The 24,733-nt window shown below is 36.8% G+C and overlaps 1 protein-coding gene and 1 non-coding gene across 8 annotated transcripts in view; both read right to left on the bottom strand.

The window, feature by feature from the left end:
- The window catches only part of LOC110380960 (transcription factor EB), a 116,024-nt gene that overhangs the window by 3,412 nt on the left and 87,879 nt on the right, over positions 1 to 24,733 (bottom strand). For 6 of the 7 annotated variants that reach the window (XM_049849771.2, XM_049849775.2, XM_049849773.2 and 3 more), the window contains 11 exons: positions 8,389 to 8,491; positions 6,714 to 6,821; positions 6,166 to 6,267; positions 5,644 to 5,751; positions 4,941 to 5,112; positions 3,464 to 3,705; positions 2,862 to 3,041; positions 2,198 to 2,327; positions 1,591 to 1,715; positions 776 to 890; positions 235 to 357 (listed from right to left, as the gene is read on the bottom strand). In XM_049849771.2, the coding sequence (XP_049705728.1) occupies positions 235 to 357; positions 776 to 890; positions 1,591 to 1,715; positions 2,198 to 2,327; positions 2,862 to 3,041; positions 3,464 to 3,705; positions 4,941 to 5,112; positions 5,644 to 5,751; positions 6,166 to 6,267; positions 6,714 to 6,821; positions 8,389 to 8,491 (1,508 nt within the window). The remainder of the gene's footprint in view (positions 1 to 234; positions 358 to 775; positions 891 to 1,590; positions 1,716 to 2,197; positions 2,328 to 2,861; positions 3,042 to 3,463; positions 3,706 to 4,940; positions 5,113 to 5,643; positions 5,752 to 6,165; positions 6,268 to 6,713; positions 6,822 to 8,388; positions 8,492 to 24,733) is intronic. The other variant, XM_049849772.2, reaches the window with a different exon arrangement.
- Positions 4,091 to 4,283, bottom strand: LOC135118850 (U2 spliceosomal RNA). Its single transcript, XR_010277824.1, has one exon. It is a non-coding gene; the product is annotated as a U2 spliceosomal RNA (small nuclear RNA).

Raw genomic sequence — 24,733 nt, 5'->3', positions numbered from 1 at the left:
TTGTCTGAACTCCGGTTACCCGGGCAACCTAAAATGCCTTTGCAAGACTGGTAATTAGACTTACTACTCGTAATTACTGCCAAAGATGTCCATATGATAACCCGGAACAACCAATTTAACGTGCCTTCCAGAACACAGCAAAACATGTTATGACAAGATGGCCGCCTATCTATAGACCGGCCGCGCCAACCGTTGCTCAACCTGATTCGTACGATTATATAGATAGATACTTACCGCTGGTATGATAGTTGGCTGCATCATCGTGCAGCATGGAGCTGATGTTCCTGTCGGCTGCCTCGGCCACCACGTTGCTGAGGCACAGCTGCGATGTCGGCGACGAGCACAGCATTGGATCACCTGGGGAAATTAATAAAATGTTTATTTACATGCTTAAGAAACAGGTAAGTAATGGACGTAAATATTAAGATTGTTAGAACTTTGAACATATTTTTCTAGTAATTCAGCGATAGTAAGTAGTTTTATTTAATCTTCAACTTTTGGAAAATGCAAAATCTTAAATCAATCTTGACTTATAGTTAGCTGCGAAACGCTTCGAGATAAAGATGGTACGGCCGTGCCCGATTTGCTCGAGACTTGGCTGGGGCACTGCCGTGCCCCTAGATTAAAACGAAATAATGTCTGAATGTAACAAAGCGCGCTGCGTATAATAAGATCCTTATGTACCTAATACCTATAAATATTTAACTTATAAATATTTCTGATTCTGAACGTAGCTGTAATGAACGTAAGTTATTACATAGTAAGTATTAGTTACCTTGCGTGACGGGGTTGTGCGAGTCGTCGTCCATGAGGTCCTCGATCTGCGCGAGGTTGAGCACCGCCTCGCTCTCCTCGCTGCTCAGCAGCGCGGGCGTCGGAGACAGGCGCATCTGTCACACAAACAACATTCATTAACATCTCATCTGCCTAGCCATTTCCATATTGTGTGGGGGTCAGCTTACATAATCGAATGGAGATGAGTCCCAGTGTTTTACATAGAGTGACTGTCTATCTGACCTCCCCAACTTACATTCAGTTTCCCGGGCAAACCAATAATCTTTGATGGTTGTCAGACTTTCTGGTCTCTGATTACTCGTAAGGACTGCCAAAGATGATCAAATGACAGGCCCGGACCCACTAGTCAATCGGGCCTTCCGAGACAAGGAAGAACTCGTCAGGACAATATGGTCACCCATGGACCGCGTCAAGCGTTGTTTTACCTTATGATCGATCGATCCATGGGGCTTTGACTTAGCCACAAGCTCTTCTTTATATACTAATGTTCTTTATATACTGATCTTCTTTATATACTGATCTTCTTTATATACTGACCTTCTTTATATACTGATCTTCTTTATATACTGATCTTCTTTATATACTGACCTTCTTTATACACTGACCTTCTTTATATACTGACCTTCTTTATATACTGACCTTCTTTATATACTGATCTTCTTTATATACTGACCTCCTTTATATACTGATCTTCTTTATATACTGACCTTCTTTATATACTGATCTTCTTTATATACTGATCTTCTTTATACACTGACAATGATTAAATAAATACTCTACCGTGGTATAACTTACCTTAATGTCTTTATGGTTGAACAGATGGTCGGGCACTGGTTCCAGACACAGGTCTGGCTCCAGACAGCCCAGAGACAGACCCTCGTCTCGACTCAGCGGGGAACACGAACCGAGTTTCAGCCCATCTGTAAGTAAATAGAATACATTATTATGATATTTACAGGGTAATTAAATAGTGAAAGAGTTTTAACATTTGTCTGTAGAAGTAAGGAGAAGAGATTAGATAAGCAGTTGTTCTCGTCAATCTTTGTGTCATCACGGACGATTACGCGAGTCGTTGCGCAGAGACTCATTTAAGGTTCAGTTCTCTGCTGCGGGATTGTTCGAAAGAGATACCGCGGCCCTGGTACATATAAGGCCTATGACGGAACACGACCGTTTTTTGTCAGTATGAGTCTGACATTCTCTCACCGCTGCTAACCCACAGCGGGAAGGGTCATTTGATGATTTTTGACGTTGTTAAAAAAAAAGGTTCAGTTCTCTTGACTCGAGCAATGTGTCGTGACAACAAACATTTTATGAGAACTGCGAGTGGGGGTGGAGTGGGGTTAAGGCCAAATCCTGGTACATGTGCTCTGTAAACAGTAGCAGGCTAGTGAGACAGTACCGCTAGCGGGGCACACAGTACCGAGCGCGTCCAGCGCCGACAGGCAGTCCGGCACGCCGCGCAGCAGGTCCGGCCCGGACTCGCCGAACTCCATCAGTGACGCCGGCTCCGACTTCGGCAGGATCAGCTCCTGGAAGACGGAAATAGATAGATAGATATTCTTTATTAGGTACACCAATTTTACATTTTTGATCTTAAACTAGGTAGTTAAAGTAGGTGACATAATGGGCGGTCTTATCGTTAAGAGCGATCTCTTCCAGACAACCTTAGGATGGATTGAGACGAGAAGGAAAAGATTATATGGTAGGCAGTAAGGCAAAGTGTACACTTGCTCCTACAACTTGTGTACTTGGTAAAACATGAGTAACTTTATTGACGAAGAAAAATAAATAAACACTTTATTTTATTACCACAGATAATAGTAATAAGTACTTTCTAAGTCTATCTTAGACGCCAATGGCTGATAAAAAGGTGAAGGAAAACATCTTGAGGAAACCTGGACTATAAAGTCTGAAATCAGCAACCCGCATTGAGCAAGCGTGGTGATTAATATTCAATCCTTCTCCGTGTGAGTGGAGGCCTGTGCCCAGCAGTGGGACGATAACTGGCTATACGATGACGATAAAGGCTGTAACAGTAACAGTAATAAGTACAGGACACTTACAGGCACAGGTGCAGGAGTTTCGGGCGCAGACGCCGCAGCGGGTTGCGGCGTGGGCTGCGGCGGCGGCGCGGGCTCGGGCGGCTCGGCGCACTCCACGCCCGAGTCGTCCGTGTGCGGCGACGCCCAGCCCGCGCCGCCTGACACGGGTAACCCGTGCACTCGAGCGAGACGCTCGAGTTCCTATAGTAAAGTAGATAGCTATAGTTTGATATATGACCAAGTAAGTTTATAAATATTTTGAAAAATATATGTAAAAAGATGCTTTTAAACAACTAATGAATAACAAGTTAGGATGGCCAAAAAATATTCGCAACGTATCATGCTTTTTTAAATATTTTTATGATATTGTGATGAACTCTGTTTCACTTCTTGTATTGACTAAAATAAAATATTGTTAAAAGGTTCTATTTTTAAATTATTGTTTAAAGGTTTAAAGAATATGTGTTGCTGGGGAGTTTGTTGTGCCACTTCTTCTTCCCAGTAAAAACACGTAGTTAATTTTTGATGTTCAAAAAGTGTTGTTTTATGTTATTAAGTTTTTTGATTTTTATTTAAAAGTGCTAAAATAAGAGCTTTTTTATAACTTATAATACTGCACATACCTGTATCCGCAACATAAGCTTCCTATTATGTATTTCCATCTGCTTTCTCCTCTGTTCGCTGTGTTTGAGCCTGTTCACCTCGTCCCGCAAACACTTGATATAGTCCACACTGCTCTTGAGTATGGTCCCCTTGTTGGGACGAACATCTCGGATGACCTCGTAGAACGGATCGTTGGTCTTCGGCAGAAGTGTGCCTAGCTCCTTTATTCGATCGTTTATGTTGAAGCGGCGACGTCTTTCGACTAGAATTTATGAGATTGAAAATTAAATTAGGAAATGGAAAATATTAATTTCTATCCTAAAATAGTTTAATTTGGTATATTTTCAGCCAGTTACACTGCATCTAAATATAAGAAGGAAATATAGCGTGTGACAGATTATTATGACGCTTTGACGTCTGTCTCCCTTTGTGATAATGAGAGAGAGCTTAACAATATGATTAAATAAACAAAGGCCAGGGCCTCCTCCTTTTTGGGAAGTCAGTTAAAAAACACTTATGTAACCGACGTAATCTTTTGTCATAGATAGAAAGAAGCAATAAGCTATGTTCATACAACTTCCGTAGAACATATCTATGTCCATATCAAACTTCATTAGAAGTTACTTGTTACCGAAGAATTTTCAGTTATTATGTGGGCCGATCCCGGCGGCACTGCAATGCCGGGCCGACCCGTGACGGGAGTGGAGCGAGCCCCGAACATCCCGTCAGTTTACAAAAATCAGTTTAATATACTGGTCCCTCAGTGAGGGAACTTTCAGATATTAAGCTGAAAAGAACAGATACTACACTTTGATCTTAGCCAAAAGGCCGAGAAGCGATACCGAACTAAAGTGACCGGGGAGGGTCGTTCGACCGCGGAGAATCTTAACACCGCGATTCAGAAATGAGCTCTAAATGTAAAGCGCCATCTATCGGCGTTTGGGGGAACTATTGGAGCAACGCCGATGCCATCTGTGATTGTGTATGGTCTTGTTAGTTTCACACACGTATTCGGTGCACGTAGTAGGTATTCAAACTATGTAGGTACTTTCATAACTTCGCTACTTTTTATCGTAGAATATTGAAATTGGAATGACGTTATTTACGGAGATACCGAAAGATAGATGTATTTTTACCAAAAAGCACACTACTTCACTACAGTGAAGCTGCAACAAAGATTTACTTCTAGTGAGGAATATAAAGCCATTTAGTAAAATCATGAACATATTTTTTGCTGAAATTGACAAATCTCACCCGTCTTGACCAAACGTGGTAATGAAACTGATACTCCATGCTACCTTCTGAATTCTACCAACAAATTAACTGACATCGAATTTTGCTACTAATCCTAGTTAGTTACAGCCTTTTTATCGTCCCGCTGCTGGGCACTGGCCTCCTCTCACACGGAGAAGGAAGGGCTACTAATGCTACATCTATATATTCTCGTACAAATTAATCGACATTTCTTGACTTCTCCGTAATTCAAAATATACTCACTCATATTATGATTATCTTTCTTCTGCCGATCCTTAGCGAGCGCATGCATGTCGCTCTCGGTGAGCAGGGCGCAGTCCCCGGCCACCGAGCTGGCTGCGGACGGAGGGCCTGATGACGACAGCGGGCCCGCGCCGCTGTCCAGCGATAGGATGTCTTCTAGGAACTCGTCAGCCTGGTGGGAAGAGGTTTCTTTAGATTTATGATAAAGTAGAGAGATTTGTGATGCTATAGCAAGAATTTCCTCTCTTAAAATATCTTATGCTTAAAATATCGGGACAAAGACTTAGTTGGTCGTTGGGGTGACCACAATCTTTTTTTCTTTGTCTCTAATATTGCAGAGCTTGCGTGAAATCGTGTGGATCATGTTAAAGTGAACCTTATCTTTCTTAGAAAAGTAGCTGTACCGATTTAATTGAAACTTGATAATGCAGGTTAACAATAGATCCATTTGTATTTCCCATTTTTAACATAAAGGACAACGTTTTGAAGAGGGTCATATAGATGACGAAAAAACATAGTCGTCTGCCACCGTGATAAATGTAGGTGAAGACCATGAGTTTCATGCGGGCCTGAATGAAAAAATCGTTTAATTTCTTCTAGTTTTCCGCTTTCATTCCACTCCAGCAGCCGTCATACTACCTCTAATATGACGTCACCGCCTTCATGTTCATGTCATGTAATTGAAGTTTGTATAAAGCCTTACCTCTGAGTTATTACTAGCGGAGGCGCCGGCATCACGCAAGCTGGAGCACGGTCGTTCAGGACTCGACGCGCGTCGCGTGCCCAGCTCCGGCGCTGATCTGGGTGACACCTGGAAGAAGAAAGAGTAATGCTTTACTAAGGATGTGAGGGACGGATTCAAAACATCAAGACTTATCATCATCAGCCTTTTTACTGTCCTGCAATAGGGCCGACACAGACCTCTTCCCATACAAAGACGGATTGAGCGTTAATCACCACGCTTGCTCAATGCGGGTTGCTGATTTCGGTCCAGGTTTCTTCAAGATGTTTTCCTTCACTTTTTACTCTGTCATTGGTGTCCAAAATATACTTAGACACGAGTTATACGCCATCAATAAAGTAAACAAAAACCATATCAATCCATCAAAAGATCATATCGTGGCAGACAATTTAAGCCAATAAAAATTCATGTAGAAAATTATATGTAGTCAGCAAAATACATGACATCACAAAAGGAATATAAAACAAACAGTAGACAATTTACCTGTGTCTGTGGTTGAAATGATTCACTGAGGTACTGGCGCACTTGACTCTTCTGCTTCTGTATCACGTGATACCTGGTGGGGTTCTCCAGAACTGTTCGCACCTGAAATACAGAATAATCACAATTAAAACTCATAGTATCATAATGTGCAATCATTGGTTTCCTTGGCAGATGCATGGGGCACAGTATCAAAAGCTTTGGTCAAATCTTTTCTGAGGCTCACTTTGAAACAGGATTTTGTAATTAAATCATATAATTGTTATAGACATCCGTGTTTAGTTGCTGCTTTAAAACTATTTCTTCTTTCCATTTATAATACTAGGGAGCGGTAAAAGGTGGTTGCAGTTCTATGTAATTTGACGTCAGCTTTACCATGCAAACTTACTAGTTGACTATAGCAAGAGAGTCAATCATTCTTCCGACTATCTTTAAGATTACTTTCATTTTATTTTACATTTGATGAAACAACATAGCGAAAGTATTGTTGTTGAGATTGTCCAGGACGAATCCTCATATTTTCTTGACAATACATATAATAGATGTCTTACCTGTAATACTTGTGGCGGTAGTTCAACGTGAGGCGTGATCCGCGGCACCTCCGCCGGACTTGACTTCTTCTTCTCCTCATTGTCCTTGGACTGGCCTGCTTGTTGTGCCTGCAATACATACGTCTATTGTTAATAACATATCATTTAAAGGGAAGCAAGCTATTATGGTGGAGCCCAAAACTAAGAAAGATTACAGAAACAAGTCTTATATATCTAGGATTATAGGGATACAAAAATGTTGTCTGACTAGCTTTTGAGTCAAGTATTATTAAGCTTTTTTGTTCAGGCGTTAATTATTATGATGAATATTTCATCAAAAATTGGTGGAGCCTTTTAGTTTCAAAAATAACATTTTGGTTTGACCTTAATACCCCAGATACAAAGTCTAAAAACTAAAAGTAATTGCTATCAATCAAAAATTTCCACGGTCCAAAAAAGTAAAATCCAACTCAAGAATGCCAGACAAATTGAAACTAGTATCGTACATCCTATGCTAAAAGGATTAGATATAATTCGATAAGAAGCAGACGAAAACAATAAAAAGACAAATATCCCATATTAAGATTGTGTGAAGTTCAATCAGATTGCTCAAACAATTGACTACACATAGCACGTGATATATGGCCATGAGTATCAGGATTTAATCAGAATTCTAGACATCAGCGACGTTGATGTAGGTCAAGGATAGAATTGACAGTAATATGAAGAGGATAGCTCACGGAGTTATGAAAAGGTTTGTATCAAAGATATTAAATAGTATAAACAGCAGAAACACAATATAAAAAATATACCTCTATGTATTAAGACAATTGCCAGGGTATGGCAAAGAGCTAAAAGAACCAACACAAGATCGGAGCACAGTGAATGCAGACGTAACTTTTTTCATATCAAATGTAAGGAAAGATAATAAGGTAAATAATACAGGATTTCATGCTCCTTTACCACCATAACATGAGCATAGAAGACAAGTTCAATAACTTAGTCTAGACAAGTGATAAATCAAGTTTTCCCTGGCACCTAGAAGTGCGTGGGATCCTAACAACATGATACACTTGTGATTTTATATCTTTCGAGGAATCGCAGCGGCAAGGATCATGCTTGTAATAACTATGCAGCCTGTTATTCCAATGAGTGTAAGAACATAAACCCTTTGCTCAACTTGTTTGGGCAGATATTTTAGTTCGCTTTTTCCTTATGGTCCTGTATTTCCCCGGGCACGCTTTTGCAAAAGCATAGCTTTACCAGAGTAATTAGCAATGACCTTTTTAGAATGTAAATGTTTGTCAGTGTTAGACGACTTACCAAAAAAGTAGGCGGTTTTCAATTCGGATGTTTGATGTTTTTATAATGCTGCACTTTTGGATTACAAATTATCAACGAGCATGATCTTCAATTATGTTTATAAAAGAAGATATCCCTAAATAGGCCGCATTTGCTGATGCTCATAGTAAACACACAGACACCTATCTGATGTCTTGAGGATGATCCATTAAATTCCACTTAGGTTCTCAAGAGAGGTGGTGGTCATATTTCGAGTTTCTTATTTTGGACCGTGATTTTTCTTAATTGAATCTAGCTTGAGAGAGACCTGAAGCAACTCCAGACCTCACACCACCAATACTAGCCAGTTCAATCTCCCCCGTACCCAGTAAGCACACAAGAAGAAGCTACCTACTTGTAGTGACTCTCTGCGCAGTTGCTCCTGAGCATGTTCGCGCATTAACTGTTGCTTCAGCTGCGTGCGAGATGTCGGCGTCAATGTCTTGAACGTAGGCGGGCTGGAACAACCAAAAATATACTGTTAATATTGATAATCATAAGATATATGGTAGTTAAAGACATACAGGAGAGAATAGAGAGGCAGGTGAATGCAAAACTCCCGGGGCTGTGGGATTGTTCGAAAGAGTGACCGAGGGCCTGGTACACAAAGGTGTCCAGAAGTAACATGGTGGGTTTTAGTCAGTGAATATGATGCGAGTCAAGAGATGGTTTTGGTGAGGTGGTCATTTGATGATTTTCCACCAAACAGGTCGGAATTATTTACGTTTAAGCTTTCGTAACTTGGTTTGAAAATAGAACATCTCAAGGAATGGAAACAATCAATCTTTGTCATAACTCAAATTAATTAAATTATTAAGATGACCACTTACATAACTACAAAGAATGACAATATTTTATAAACCATCATCTGGATACGAGAAGAATTTGTGACGTTACTACATAACGGCTGTCATATAACATCGGTTTATCCTCGATCGCAGTTACGTGTGGTGCGCACGTCCTAGGCTGCGCGGGCGCATACTGAATCGATGCGCGCGCATGACTTGAAGTACAGGTGGGAATTTCGATTGAATGGTTTTATTTGTGTTTAATACGCGTATGTTTTGAATTTCAACTGCTTAGATTGTAGACTTAGGTTAGAATTACCTCATAGGCAGATTGAGTAGACCAAGGTGACAAAAACCAAATGATAAGGCCAAAGAGTTTGATTCTTGAATTAAATTGAAAATTTTGGACCTAATAGGGATGAACCTAATTCTCAGTAAAATGAAACATAAGAAATATATCTCTATAGAGAACAGGAGATTTAAAGCAAAGGACCAAAGGTTGTCACATCAAGTCGGTTCAGATAAAAGAGGTTGCAACTAACAGGTTAGGCATACCTTATTATTTTTTAATATGCCCGCCGATGCATATCGCGTGCATTCACTAACAGGTAATACATATGCATGATTACAGCTTAGATGGCACATATCAGTTATTAAATGTCAAATGGTTAGAGCACGGCCTCAGAACACGCACGCTCTTGAAGGGATAATGTCGTAGCATCTACCCTTGGTAAATTATTATGCAGTAAAAGGTATTTAATTGAGTTCTTATCATGGCATCTACTGCCTTAACTACATCTTAAGCTAGCAGTAGTAAAGTCATCTCATATATTGTTTTGGTTATGTAGTTACTCTCTCGTACGTTTTTTCCTACTTTAGTTTTATCTTTTTAAGCCTCTTCTTCTAACAAATCAACATCTCTAGGTTGAACATCTTCAAGATTGTGAAAATAATCTGTTACACTAATGCGTTTACTGAAATCACATAATCTATTTGTGAAAACTGTACTTTTTTATTAAAGTCGAATGTTTAAATATTTATGGAGCAGCTATATTACGCGACTACAAATAATTTTCTCACTACGACTACAACCGATAACATTATAGGTATCTATTCGAGCCATTTGATACTCGACTGTGTAAAGTTGTCAATTGTGGTGTCATTATGTCGAGAATTTACATGCGCTAAACGTTTATTAATTTGTGTCCACGTTTCCGCCATTGATGATCGTGTAATTTTCATTCAGCCACCCGTAAACGTATTTTTTTCTGTCACTAGGATTCTATGATGTGTCAAGAATGCAAAAATAAATATGTTTTAATACATAGAAGAAATTGCGAAAAATAAATTATAACATCTGCGCTTGCGCTTAAGAGGATTTATTAAAAATATGTAATTATAATCACGAATGAATCTCTATAGGAATAGGTAAGTTTCCATAGCTCTATTTTATGAAAACCCTAGGCAGGAAACCACGGAATTACAAACACAAAGATCTTTCTTACTACAAGAAGAAAAATAACAATGGACCGTTAAACTATAGATCTTAAAACTGACAATATATCTACATAAGTAAGTGTTGATATTGACTTGAATTAACGGTCAAGGCTCACTTGTCGGCCACACATGCGCAGGAGTGCGATACGCGCGAATTATGTCACTGTGTGAAACATGGCCGCTACGTATGATTGGACCGCGGGTCCGTTTGTCTTTGGAGCTGAGCTTTTATGAAATTTATTGAATTGTTGTCGAAATTATTTATTTTCTAATAGTATAAGATCCCGCCATAGAACGACCTTCACCGGGCTGGTTATTGGATTAAAAGTAATTTTTAGTTAATAAAATATGCCAATAAAGAGATTGCAAATGGGTTGCCAAAAAAATTCCTGTCTGGAATCAATTAATTAATAGTTCAAAAAGAACATTTTTTTCAAACATACCACTGGTTTGTTTATTAAAAAAAATATATCCCAATCGAAAGTATGCAACCCATAGAATATGCAAACGTTAGGTTGACTATTATATTCCCGTCACTAACCTTTGGTTGCCAGGTATAAACAGGTAAATCGGTACTAGTAACTTGCACCGGTCTGGTTATTTAATGAAATTTATATGAAAATAAAGATTATTTAATTACAAACTCGGTGGTATAGGGTTGTTTACAAAAAATCTGTCATGAATGCCGGTTGGCGATTTTTAAAAATTGAAATATTTCCTAACAAAATAATAAGCACATCAGTATCAGAGGCTTTAATTAAAATTCTTGAACCTGGTTGCGCTTTGTAAGCATGAAAAATAATCCTTGTATCTGCCTCTTCGTGATGACATTCATAATTAAATTCTAAAGTTTTCTTAATGAAATCCTCCTCAACTTGGTACGAGTAGCACAGATGGTCCACGGTTAAAAAAATTTTTTTGTCCTTGATTATTGTTACCAAATGACTGTTCTTCCAATAATCAGCCAGAAACAGCACCAAAGCCTCTTTAAAACGATAATTTTTAAGGCTTTGCAAAAAATTTTTAGGTCTGGTTTGATGCGGTCCCGAAATTTTGTACGGAATATCGAATTCTTTTCGGCTTTCACGTTCCGAATCTTTGATTGAAGGTGATAAGTAACGATCAAAAATTAAATGTATTTCAGTTGCATTTGTTGAACATATTTTTATAAGTATTGACTCCGCAATTTTATCAAAAGTTTGGGGCATAGAAGATCCGATTAGATGCAAGTAATAAAAACCATCAATTATTTCAACGTTGATTTGTGTTGGCTCAACCATTTTAGTTTTGGATTTCAAAATCTTGGCTAATGTTGATTTTGAAATTTTTAACATATCTCCAGTACTTGAAAAAAGAGCAGGTGGCAATGGTGCTAATGGAAAAGTCAGGCAGTATTCGAGATATTTTTTTTTGTTTAGACTAATTGCCAAAAGATGCCATTTTTAATAATACTTTCTTGTTCTTATCTTTGGTATTTCTATTCTTTGGTATTGAGAACTGGTATCTTTTGTACACGGCCTCCTTGGCTGAACTGAGAGATGCCATACGAAGAAAAAACGTCTTATTGTGAAAAAATGGCCAAAAAGTGTTTTTTATGTTCATCAGATGATCGTGTGCTTGATTTTAATGAGGAAACTTTTAAAAACTGTGCATTAAAGTTAGCTTTCCGAAAAATAAAAAACTTTAAATACGATAATGTTAAGCTAACAAGTGCGTCACTCGAATTTGTAGGTTATCATACGACGTGTTACAAAAAAGTGACCGTTTTGAGCAAAAAATACAACGAAGAATTTAATCATTTTTGTGCTGAGAATATTGTAAGTATATCACAATGAAATCTTTAAAATTACCTTGGCTAAAACATTACCTATATTTCTTTTACATAATGAAAGAATTGTTAGTTAAAGGAGATGGCTAAATTTATTTAATCGTGAAAATCTTTTTTTTTAGGAGCATACCAATGCTACTGATGAAAACTCAAAACAGTTAAGTCCTACCGTCGATTCCTGTACTACAGTTACTGAGGATGAAAACAGTAATGTTGATGGCATGCTTCAAACTTCGGGGGATTTCGACAAGGTAATAAAATATTTTTGTGCTTTTCTTTCAAGTTTTTTTTTTTCAGAAAATGATAATAAAATTTGTATCAATTAAGTTTTCATTTTCCATGATATATTTCTCAAAAATGATTTGATTTTTTTAGGAGCAGCCAACATCAACAGCATCGACGCCAAGCAAAACCGTTTGTCTCTTTTGTGACCATAACCATAGAAGATGTGGAAAGAAGCTGGTTAGTCTAACTCTCCCTCAGGATGGCAATGTACTACTGCAGATAAAAAATATGGCCACAAATTTAGGTGATTCGGTGCTTCTTTCCAAACTTCAAAATCAAACTGTTGCGTACCATCTGCCTTGTTACGCCGCGTATCAATCTAAAGAGAAAAGGTCCAGCGAAGAACCTACCGATTCCAGCATTAGTAAATACAGACAGTTACATCAGTTGGCCTTTGAATCAATGTCGAATTTCATTGAAACAGAAATAATAGAAAATAGCAGGGTGATGTACTTGGCTCAATTATTTTTAAGATACCAAGCTTTATTGTTAGAGGTCGGAAATCATGAAATTGATTTCGATGATATACAAGTTTACAGAATTGAAACCTTGCAAAAAAAAATATTAAAGAAATTTGGTGACCGTATTACCATTGAAGCGTCAACTGGAATTCGTAACAAAAAAATTGTTTACAAAACAGACATCGAAATTCCCCTAATGGCAAACAATATAAAACTTTTGGAGACAAAAGATGATTATAAGATTGAAAATGTTGCATATTCTTTGAGAAGCTGCATTAAAAATATAGATGCTCATCCGCTTCCTCGCAACGTAACTGCTGATGACATCATTCGAGGAGAATGCGACATTCCTGACCAATTAATTGATTTTATGCGAAATCTTATTAAAGGACCTAATCCTTCCGATGACGATTCGGACAATCTGAAAGTTAAAATAACGTCAATATGTAGTGATATTATTTATGCTGTCACAAGGGGTACATGTAAGCCAGCAAAAAGTTTAACCCTTGGATTGGCAGTAAAGTCTTTAACCAACTCTCGGCAAGTAATCACGATACTCAATAGATATGGCCATTCGATTGGATATAATTTAGCTGAAGAACTGGAAACCGAAATGACGTATACGTCGATCCAAGATAACAAAATTATACCAAAAGGCATCACTGCAGCAAATGGACACAGCACTCACGTAGCGTTTGACAATTTCGACCGCTTCGTTGATACAACTTCTGGAAAAGACACAATGCATGATACTGTTGGAATTATTTACCAATTCCTTAGTAATGAAGCTGTTTATTTAGAAGATGGTGAAGCAACAACTTTATCAGCGCCTCAACTAAATGACAAAGAAAATGAAGAAGGACCTACCCGTAAGAGAAGGCGATTCAATGAAATTCTACGAGAAATTCGTCCTTACTATTCTAAACCAAAAGCGAGAATGCAGCTGATTAATGCAGATTCGTTTACCAATGCAATGGAATTATGCAAAGATGCAACAGAAATAGCAACAGATAAGGATTTATTGTGGATAATGTCGTTATCAAGAATTGATTCTGTTCCTTTGTGGTTGGGTTACAACTGCATGACGTCAAGCGACCACAGTGAAAAGCAAAAGATTGAGTATTTGCCTCCCATAAATTCTTCTCCAACATCTTATGCAATAGTCAAAGAAACATTAAACATGGCTAAAGAAATAGCTGAAAAATGTCAACAGGCAGAAATAATTGTGACGTATGATTTAGCGATAGCAAAAATGGCAATGCAAATACAAGAACAAGGGAACCCGCAGTACAACAATATTTTTGTTAATTTGGGAGCGTTCCACACAGAAATGGCATTTTTTAAAGCCGTCGGGAAATTTATAGACTGTAGTGGATTGGTGGAAATACTGGTGCAAGCAGAAGTATTAGCTGGTGGCTCCATGAATAGCTTTTTAGACAGTAAGCATTTCAATCGCTGCAAACGCTTGCATCCGCTAACCGCTGCTGCATTGCAAATATTACATTTTGAACAGTATTTATCTATAACTAATTTAACTCCTGAGGCGTTGGATGAGCTACTGGAAACGCAAATACAGAATGCATCAAATCATACTGCATATGACGTCAACGAAAGAATCGAGTTACCAGATTTATTGAGTCGTATTTTAAACGGATATAAAGAATTCTGCAATCAGACTTTGATCGGAGAAAAAGGGCGAACTGCTCAATTCTATTATCAGTACTGCGAATTCCTCAACTTATACCATCGGTTTTCCAGAAGTATTCGCACCAGTAACTTTGAACTGTACCTGGATTCAATTTTCAACATGTCTGATTTATTTTTTGCATTAAACCAGCCAAATTATGCCAGATGGTCTTTATTATATTTGAGCAATTTAATCAATTTGTATACGAATAATTCATCTTTGGTAGCTGAATTTCGTCGAGGCGCCTTTGGAATTAGACGAACTGCAGCAAATTTTGCTCGATCACCGGTGGATTTGACGTTGGAGCAGACCATCAATGCTGATGCAAGTAATCAATTGACTGATAATCTCGCCGCAGATTCAATATCTGCACGTCAAAGATGGGCGCTCAGCCATAGCATGAGGACAAAAATATTAACCTCTATCAAAGAAAACATCGGATTAACCAAAAAAGATGATACTTCGCACTCATTGCAAAACAGTAGAGTGAAGAAAGACAAAAAAAATTTGAACAGTATCATTGAAGCAATAAAATCTACAATGAATCCATTTGGAGACACTATTGACAAAGGTATATTATTTAACATTTCGACGGGTAAAGCTGCATCTACAGAAGTGACTGATTTCCTGCTTAGCGTGAAGAAAGCAGGCCATCAACAAAAGTTAAATTTTATTTTGGAATGTTCTTCAACTCCCGGAAGATTCGATAAGCCAATAAAACGAAACAAAATCAGCAATTTTGCTTCTCAGTGCATGACTAAAGTTCTCAGTACCAAAGATAAGAACAAGAAAGTATTATTAAAAATGGAACGAGACGTATTTGGGCGGCTTTTAGCAATTAGTCTAAACAAAAAAATTAATCTCGAATACTGCCTGACTTTTCCATTAGCACCATTGCCACCTGCTCTTTTTTCATGTACTGGAGATATGTTAAAAACTTCAAAATCAACATTAGCCAAGATTTTGAAATCCAAAACTAAAATGGTTGAGCCAACACAAATCAACGTTGAAATAATTGATGGTTTTTATTACTTGCATCTAATCGGATCTTCTATGCCCCAAACTTTTGATAAAATTGCGGAGTCAATACTTATAAAAATATGTTCAACAAATGCAACCGAAATACATTTAATTTTTGATCGTTACTTATCACCTTCAATCAAAGATTCGGAACGTGAAAGCCGAAAAGAATTCGATATTCCGTACAAAATTTCGGGACCGCATCAAACCAGACCTAAAAATTTTTTGCAAAGCCTTAAAAATTATCGTTTTAAAGAGGCTTTGGTGCTGTTTCTGGCTGATTATTGGAAGAACAGTCATTTGGTAACAATAATCAAGGACAAAAAAATTTTTTTAACCGTGGACCATCTGTGCTACTCGTACCAAGTTGAGGAGGATTTCATTAAGAAAACTTTAGAATTTAATTATGAATGTCATCACGAAGAGGCAGATACAAGGATTATTTTTCATGCTTACAAAGCGCAACCAGGTTCAAGAATTTTAATTAAAGCCTCTGATACTGATGTGCTTATTATTTTGTTAGGAAATATGCACAAAATTTCTGAATCAGAAATTTGGCTTGCCACTTCAGCAATAAAAAAAACGAATAACCAACCTGCTGATTGCATTAATTGTACCGATTTAGCGTCGAAATTAGGACTTAAACTATGCCTAAGTCTTCCCGCCTTCCATGCGTTTACAGGTTGCGACTACACGGCAGCTTTTTATAATAAAGGAAAAGTAAAACCCTTTCAGCTATTTTCTAAAAATGAAAAATATCAAACGGTGTTTGCATCACTAACCGATGAAGCCGATATTTTCACTGTCGAAAAAATGAACACCGTTCAAGAATTTACTGCGAGCATGTATGGCATCAAGAACTGCTCCAAAGTGAACGATGCGAGATATCGCATTTTTATTAAAAATTACTCTGCTAAAGAAGACAGTGAGCAGTTTTTAAAAAAAATAAAAGGCTTTGACTCCAACTCTATACCACCATGCTGGATATCATTGACTCAGAAAATTTTACGAACAATTTTCGTAAATTCCATGTGGCTTAATGCAACGGATCCGGTATGCGTGAAACTTCAGCCTGAGAATTGCGGTTGGTTCTTAGATGAATATTTAAAACCAGTAGGGTTCATTGGGGATCATACACCTTTAAGGATAGAAGACATTGTCGAAACATCTGAAACAGGGAACGACGACGAAGAAAGTTCAGAAGTTCCAGACCACAGTTATATGTCCGATGACTCGGAATCTGACTAATTTTAAAAAGAAAAAAAACATTTGTATTTGTATTTTATAATACAAAAAGAAGAAATTTTTAATTTTTTGTTGTTATTTTGTCTGCAAATAATAAAAATAAAAATTGCAAAATTAGTTTTATATGTATTACTATTCCCTTCTTATTTACTGAAGATATATATACTTTATAGTCACAGAAAATATATACACGCATATATATTTAATTTAGTAAAAAAAAATTTTTTTTGAAGGTATTTCTCGATTTTACTACTTTTATTTTTATTTTAATATTAAGCTACTCCAAAATGAAACGCAGCGTGTGTGAGTCTATTGCTATCCTTCTCATTTTCAGAGAGCAGAGAGCATGCGCATACGCTTTCTGTCTATGGTCGAAGTGGAGGCAGCTGCGATGCTGTGTCCTCTTCTATCGCATGGGTTGGTTCGCTGGGACCTCTCTGTCGCACGTATTCACTCGCAGCAATATTTCAATTTTTAAAAATCGCCAACCGGCATTCATGACAGATTTTTTGTAAACAACCCTATACCACCGAGTTTGTAATTAAATAATCTTTATTTTCATATAAATTTCATTAAATAACCAGACCGGTGCAAGTTACTAGTACCGATTTACCTGTTTATACCTGGCAACCAAAGGTTAGTGACGGGAATATAATAGTCAACCTAACGTTTGCATATTCTATGGGTTGCATACTTTCGATTGGGATATATTTTTTTAAATAAACAAACCAGTGGAATGTTTGAAAAAAAAGTTTTTTTTGATTATCAATTAATTAATTCTGGACAGGATTTTTTTTGGCAACCCATTTGCAATCTCTTTATTGCCACATTTTATTAACTAAAAATTACTTTTAATTCAATAACCAGCCCGGTGAAGGTCGTTCTATGGCGGGATCTTAGACTATAAGGGTTTGTCGAAGCTTTCTTATCAAAATTGGTGAAATTTTCAAGGGTCGTTTCAGTAGCTTACCTATACAAAAGTTAGTGTAGAATGTACATACAAATATTAAGCATATGTTTACGTAAGTAATATACTTGGCTTTTGAGTAAATTGTTATAAATATAGGTAAATGTTTATTAGTAATGACGTACTAAAAGTTTATTGGCGTTATTAGTGTGCGCACGCGACAGTTTAAAAGCTTTGCACTTAACGTTATTGGGAATTATTGAGGTTCATTGTGGCCCAGTTTTTAATATTTTTGTGGGCATTATAAAACAAACTTGGTAAATCAATCTTAATTAACGATTGGTCCAATATATGCGGGTATTTAACAGACGGATAAACAGACTTATCGATTATTTAAGTCTCTCAATTAATTAAGTTGTAAATACGGGCCTAGATCCTTTTCTAATACTGAGCTTCTCAAATGCTCCGAAAATAAATAGATTTTATTAAAATGAAGAAAGAAAACGCTAAGATCAATTAGTAAAAGCTTGGCAGTAGTTCTGACGCAAGATTACATTATGGTTAGTGCCAGAGCAGGTGGCAGATTATTGTGGATCATTTATATTGCTAAATAAGCGTTACAGAAAAATATCACACGTACTTATTCGAAAAGTCTACATTACCGAAGGGGTATTGGGTTGCCCGGGTAACGGGGTTGAGGAGGTCAGATAGGCAGTCGCTCTAAGTAAAACACTGACACTCAGCTGTATCTGGTTAGACTGGAAATCGATGCCAACATAGGCTAGGCAGATGATGATTACGTTTTGAAAGCTGAAACTTCTGCAGTAGGTGCTATTAGTTGTATTTATAGAAAACAATACGTCTATAGATACTATTAGCCACATATTTTGAAGGCTTCATCGGAATCACTACTTAATTAGAAGTTATAAGTATGACAGGAAGATAAAACGATCTGCTAAGCATGATAACAGCATCTAAACACTAACACAGCGGATACATTTGGCAGCAACGACTCATCATCAAATTAAGCCACTAAAAACAATGTGTAATACCATTAGTATAAATAAATACAATAATTAGCCACACGCGTTACAATGCGCTTGACCCCGCCACTGTAACATTTCGACAATTAATAATATATTTAGGACGCGAACGCAAAAGACTCGCGAAATTGCGCGCGCGTCGCATACAAATCGCGATTTTCGTTCGCGAATATTTCTAAATTAACATTTTGATGTTTTGATTCTCAGGACTCTAGTGTTGTGATAGTAGCCTTCAATGGATAAACAACGGAGTAGAGAAACGTAAGTGCGCCATTTTGAATTCAAGTCGCGTGCTTTAGATTGACAGCGTATCGCCTTTTCGTTGCAATCACTTGTTTACAATTTGTACACATATGACCGGTTAAAGATTTATGAATTACTGTAATTTATAATATGACCAAATGGGGAGTCAGGGATCTATCATAATCAGAATGCTTTATACATATGTGGTCAAATTACAGCAGTGTGACATGTTACAAGAAGGAAGATCCTCTATGTTTTGCATGAAGGAGAAAAGCATCAAAAGCTGCATTGCTTTTCAAAAATCGCCTTCAAACAAATCCGGGTTTATCTAGCAACAATAACTTAGTACATAACCGAAGCCCACAATAGCGTTCAAGTGTAAATCGAATCGTTTATTGTGGCACAAGCACATTGTACAACAAGCAGACATACAGACATACAGACACACAGACACACAGACACACATATTCCTTTGACGCAAACTGTCATGTTTGTGATTTTCATAAGCACTGCGTGACGGCCGTGTTAGCGTTTAGAACGAGGACGCCATATTATGCTCGGGTACGTATTATCTTATATTAAGTTAATGGAAATTGTTGCTAAGTTACTCTATCAAGTGGTGTGCAAGTTGGAGTTAAGTTATTAAGTGAAAAGGCAACTCATTCACAATCAAGTATATACTACTGTCCGAGATGATTGCTAATAAAACATGCGTTAGTATTTCAAAATATTTAGGAGGATTTTCGAAGATAATTTACCCACCAAAATTTGTGATGCAAGACCCATGCAATAAAACTTGGAGAACCTTCTCATGGTACTGTAATGAATCCAGAAAATGCCTTATTTCATATACTTAAATAACGTGGGAAAACGCACTTTGCCTTGGGTCGACCAAATAAAATCAAATTAAAATCAGATTAGATTGACGTAAAACAAGAGAATCAACTTGACGACAGGTATATACCTTTATTATGAATTACCTAATAGGTACATAATGTATGACGAGGTACTACGTAGGTATGTAGTACAATAGATACAGTGGGATTACTTGACATAATTTGTGATAACAAAGTGACGCACGAAACGCTTTGATACTAACATTGTAAGAAGAATTGTATGAAGGATGTTTTCATGTGTTTGCAGGTTGATAATGTCATCTTTTAGTAAAGAGATTGCTCGTTGTTATAGTAATGAGTTGACCAAGAATAACGTTTGTTCTTGATTAAATTAAACCCCACTTTTCAAGCTGTTTTTTTAGAGGAAAACCGACCGGAACCTTCACCAGTTCATATAGATATGAGAAAATGGCTTTTCTAGGAAGGAGAAAATTAAGCCGATGCGATGATGAAAGATTATTTTGCAAAAATATCTACTTTTTTTAAGTAATTCAGTGACTTATTTAGTTAAGTAGCGCCAATCCCAGCGGCTATCAGTTAATCGCAATGTAATCGGTATTTACTTTTACTTATATATCTAGTAAATACGCAAGTTTGACACAGATAACTCAGTGCCATATCTTTTGGCCATAAAATTTTGATTTCATTTGGTTTTCCCACGACGGGACCCGCTATAAAATTAATGTTTTACAGTCCTGTTCTTAGAATAAATAAATAAACGTGTAATTCTTATATTATATTAGATAAAACAAAATAACTAGTTATTATTTGTCGTAAAGTTGGGAGAACGGTGTTTTAATTGATGTTATTGTTTTATTTTTATGATTTATTAGTAAATTAGGTATTTACGTAGTTTTATCGAACCAATTAAACTTGTAAAAACATTATTGTTTTTAGAAATTATATTTATTTATTTATTTAATAAGTACAGTGACAGACTACAGGTTAAGACAATAAAAAAAAAACAATAGCATACAGTAGGTACATAAATTTGAAGTCCAATTATTCCTGTACATAACATTCAAGTATTAATATGCTTCGTTGGACACAGTAAAGTTGAAGTACTTAATATTAAGAAGCTAATACATGACTAAAACAATTAATTACAATTTATTTAAGCAATTTCTAAATTCGTTGAAACTGTTCAAGAACAAGTCTACCTTAGGGCATATTGTATTATATTGATTGCACATTCATATATCACATATCACATAATAATAGTTGGCTGCCTATTTAAAATAATATTGAGTCACAATTTGATCTAGATAGGATAAAGAAATCTTATCAATATTGGTTATAATCTTAGATTTTGACGCGGAGATCCTTGTCGTTGTTTTGTAGTTAGGTAGGAACAATGTCTGGCGCCAATTGTAAAAAGATAACTAATCAATTTCCTTTGCCAATGATAGATCGCCACATATTTTCTGATGGTTTTATTTAGAGTCAATGCCAGAGATAGAAAATTCTATGTAGATTTAGTTAATCACCAAAACACATAAACTTATTTCAATTAATTATTTCACTAACTTTAAGCTACATACAACTTTAATCTATTGCTGTCACTTTTTATCTTGTTGAAAAAGAAAGTGTTAGCAATAGATTTAATGAAGCTTTAACTTTAATGGACGTTTGTGCAACTGACGGATAATAATAAACCCAGAAAGTGATGTGTACCATGGTAAATCTATACATATAATAAATCTGTAGAAAAGTAATTTTTGTACATTGAAGAAATTGACAAAAAAAATAGCCAGCATGTTAAAGGATAACTAACAGAACCCATTTCCATCATTTTTGTCTGTTTGTCTGTTTGTCTGTTTATCTGTTTGTTCGTTCGGGATTCACGTAAAATCTACGAATTCAATGCAGACAATGCTTATATACAAAAATTCTACGTAACTTGGGGTATTACTTAGTTTTTGTTTCATCGAAATCGATTCACTCTATCAAAAGATATGATTAATTTTGTGAATTCAAGATGTAAAATATTACGACACGCAATCTGTTGGTCAAAACTGTACATTTGAATGTTGTACTTATATTAGTTGATCGGCCTATTATTAATCTTTACACAGAAAATCACACCTTTATAAGTAACTTCGGAAGAAAAAAAATATGAAAATTTTGTTTAGCCAAGGTTAAAGTAGCTCCATCTGTGGTAAAAATACATCAAATTTGTCAAAGGAGCAAGGTGATGGTAATGACAATTAATTACCATACATTCTTTATAGAGGATTATTATTTCAACAGATGGAGTTGTGTATTTTCCGTAATTCACCATATTTAAACACGTAGTGTAATTTTTCGATAGACATTTCAATAGTGTTTGTCAGTTTCCCGTACCACATCAAAATCCAACTATAATTATTACCATGATGAAAGGAAAATTAATAGTTCTCAGCCAAATTTAAAATGGTGCCATCTAAATTATTTTTGAACATTATGTCAAAAATGATGACTTTAGTGGAACAGTTAATTATCATTTAAAGTTACAGATGGAGTTCATATCAGGATTTTTTCATAAACAAATTACTTTGAGTGAGTAGTATTAAGTAGACCTTAATTATTTTTTCTGATGCAAAATATGTAAAGTTAATCCTAGAAGAAAGGAAGACCTATCTCTCGCAAGCGCTGCTAAGCGTGAGGTAGGTAATGTAGGCTTCTGTAGCTTTAAAAACAAGCCCAGATACAAAGTGCAGATAAGAAATGGGAGCTTTCTCGATTTAATACCATACACACGTAAAATGCTTTATGCGTCTGGAAACGTACAAATTACGCGTCGCATACCAAAGACATGCTTACTTTCAACTTCTGATCGCAAATACACTGTTCACGATTACGAACAGTCTCAGTAGACCCGAGCCAAGTCTAAAAAAACACCTTTTATATAAAACTACGTTTGATGTCATTCAATTACAAAGACAGAATTTTTCTCTGTTGCAAATCCTATCCACCTATATCCTATCCTAATCCAGCATGCATTGCAGGTGTGCATTGCACAAAAACCAATGGTATCCTATTCGAGAAGTCAAAAGAGTCGGCCTGCCAACGTCAGCTTTTGCGCTAAGCAAGTGTTCTTAATAGTACCATCAGAATTACATCCATCGTTGAATGAGGTGAATAAATTTTCAGAAACCACAATAACAGTCTTGGCAGCAAAACGCGACTTTCACGCAGCGCGCTCGCGACGCCCGCGCTACTCACACGCCCGAGGATCACGCACGCCTAATGTGGGATCAGTCTTACCATAGTGAGTAAGTGCACAGAAAATCCCCAATTCATACAAGTCATACAAGTGTTGCTCCCCAGTAGTGAAACTATCCTACCCTATGCGCCTGCTGATGATGATGACTCATTTTATCATCCATCCAGCTATTCCCCAACTATGTTGGTGTTGGGCTTCCAGTCACCGAATCTGTTTGAGTACCAATATTTTGCTTGGAGCGACTACCTATCTACCTATCTTCAATCCAGTCAACTACACAAGACGATATCCATGGTACCTAAGACTGACAGACTATCTGACTTCTGATTAGTCGTAGCAGCTGCAGAAAATGTACAAATGACAGCTTTGTCAGACTCAAAGCATATAGACATAGATTATAGCTGTTTCCTGTGAAAATTACTTACGCACCATACGTAATAATTTTCCAAATTGGCTGACTAGATCCAGAGATATTCACAACGTCACAAGCTTTACTTCTTTTGTTTAGATAAATGTTCACATCCACAACACAACCTTGATCAATGAATCTATGCGACTGCTAAGTGCTAATCCTAATTATACTGTCACGTGAAAGAATGCACCTACGGGATAAGTAGTATTTTGACTATTCTATATTGCCCACGCAGACGAAGTTGCGGGCAACAGCTAGTGTAGGTAATAAATTGCAACTTGCCATTTGATTTGGGAGGAACCGTGAGCAGACTTCTATCTTTTATAATATTTTTTTGCACAAACTTTTCAACTGCGTACTGTTATAAAAAAGGTATTTTCAGTTTGTTACACATAGGAAGTCATTAAACCATACCATACCTACGCGTTGTAAATTACTATAAATAACATCTTTATAAAGGCACAGTTGATTACATATAAATATGGGAAACAAAAAATAATTAATTGAGTTATTATTTTCTATGTTTAGAAGTATTGAGAAGTAATAAAAGAGGTCGATCTGAATGAATATAGCTGGTATTATTATTTTGTAATTACATATTACTATTTTGAAAAGATTATTGTCAAAACGCAAACGCGTTGTGCGTACGGCTAAACCTCGGATTCCTGAGCCCTTTCCCAACTTTGTTGAGGTCGGCTTTCAGTCTACCAGGATGCAGCTGAGTACCAGTGTTTTTATATAGAGCGACTGCTTGTCTGACCTCCTCAACCCAGTTATAGTTACAATTCCACCATGGCTAATTTATGAGTGCCTATTTAAATACAACCAGCACGTTTTATGCCTCCGGGCAGGCTTTTTCGCCCACTGGTCTAATATAACCCTACCACTAGTTAAAGATAGCCAGTATCACCTTTATGACGCAACTTAATGACGTTGCACCCCCATAATGATGGTATTCGGCATGACTGGCGTTTTCACGCGGAACCGCCTGGCTTCCCGTCATTACGCTAATCACTGTGCGCTATGGTCTATGGTGTACATACGACGTGACGTATCGAATTCATTGGTAATACTATGGTACGGTTCAAGTGCTGTAGGTCGGGTGTAATGTATAGTTTTTGTGTATACGGATGAAGGTTTGAATAAGCTTCATCAAACAAACGCTTTTGTGTTTAAGTTAAAC

The sequence above is a fragment of the Helicoverpa armigera genome, chromosome 26 (genome assembly GCF_030705265.1).
Source record: "Helicoverpa armigera isolate CAAS_96S chromosome 26, ASM3070526v1, whole genome shotgun sequence".
Classification (NCBI taxonomy): Eukaryota; Metazoa; Arthropoda; class Insecta; order Lepidoptera; family Noctuidae; genus Helicoverpa; species Helicoverpa armigera.
This window is presented reverse-complemented; position numbering and strand designations above follow the sequence as displayed.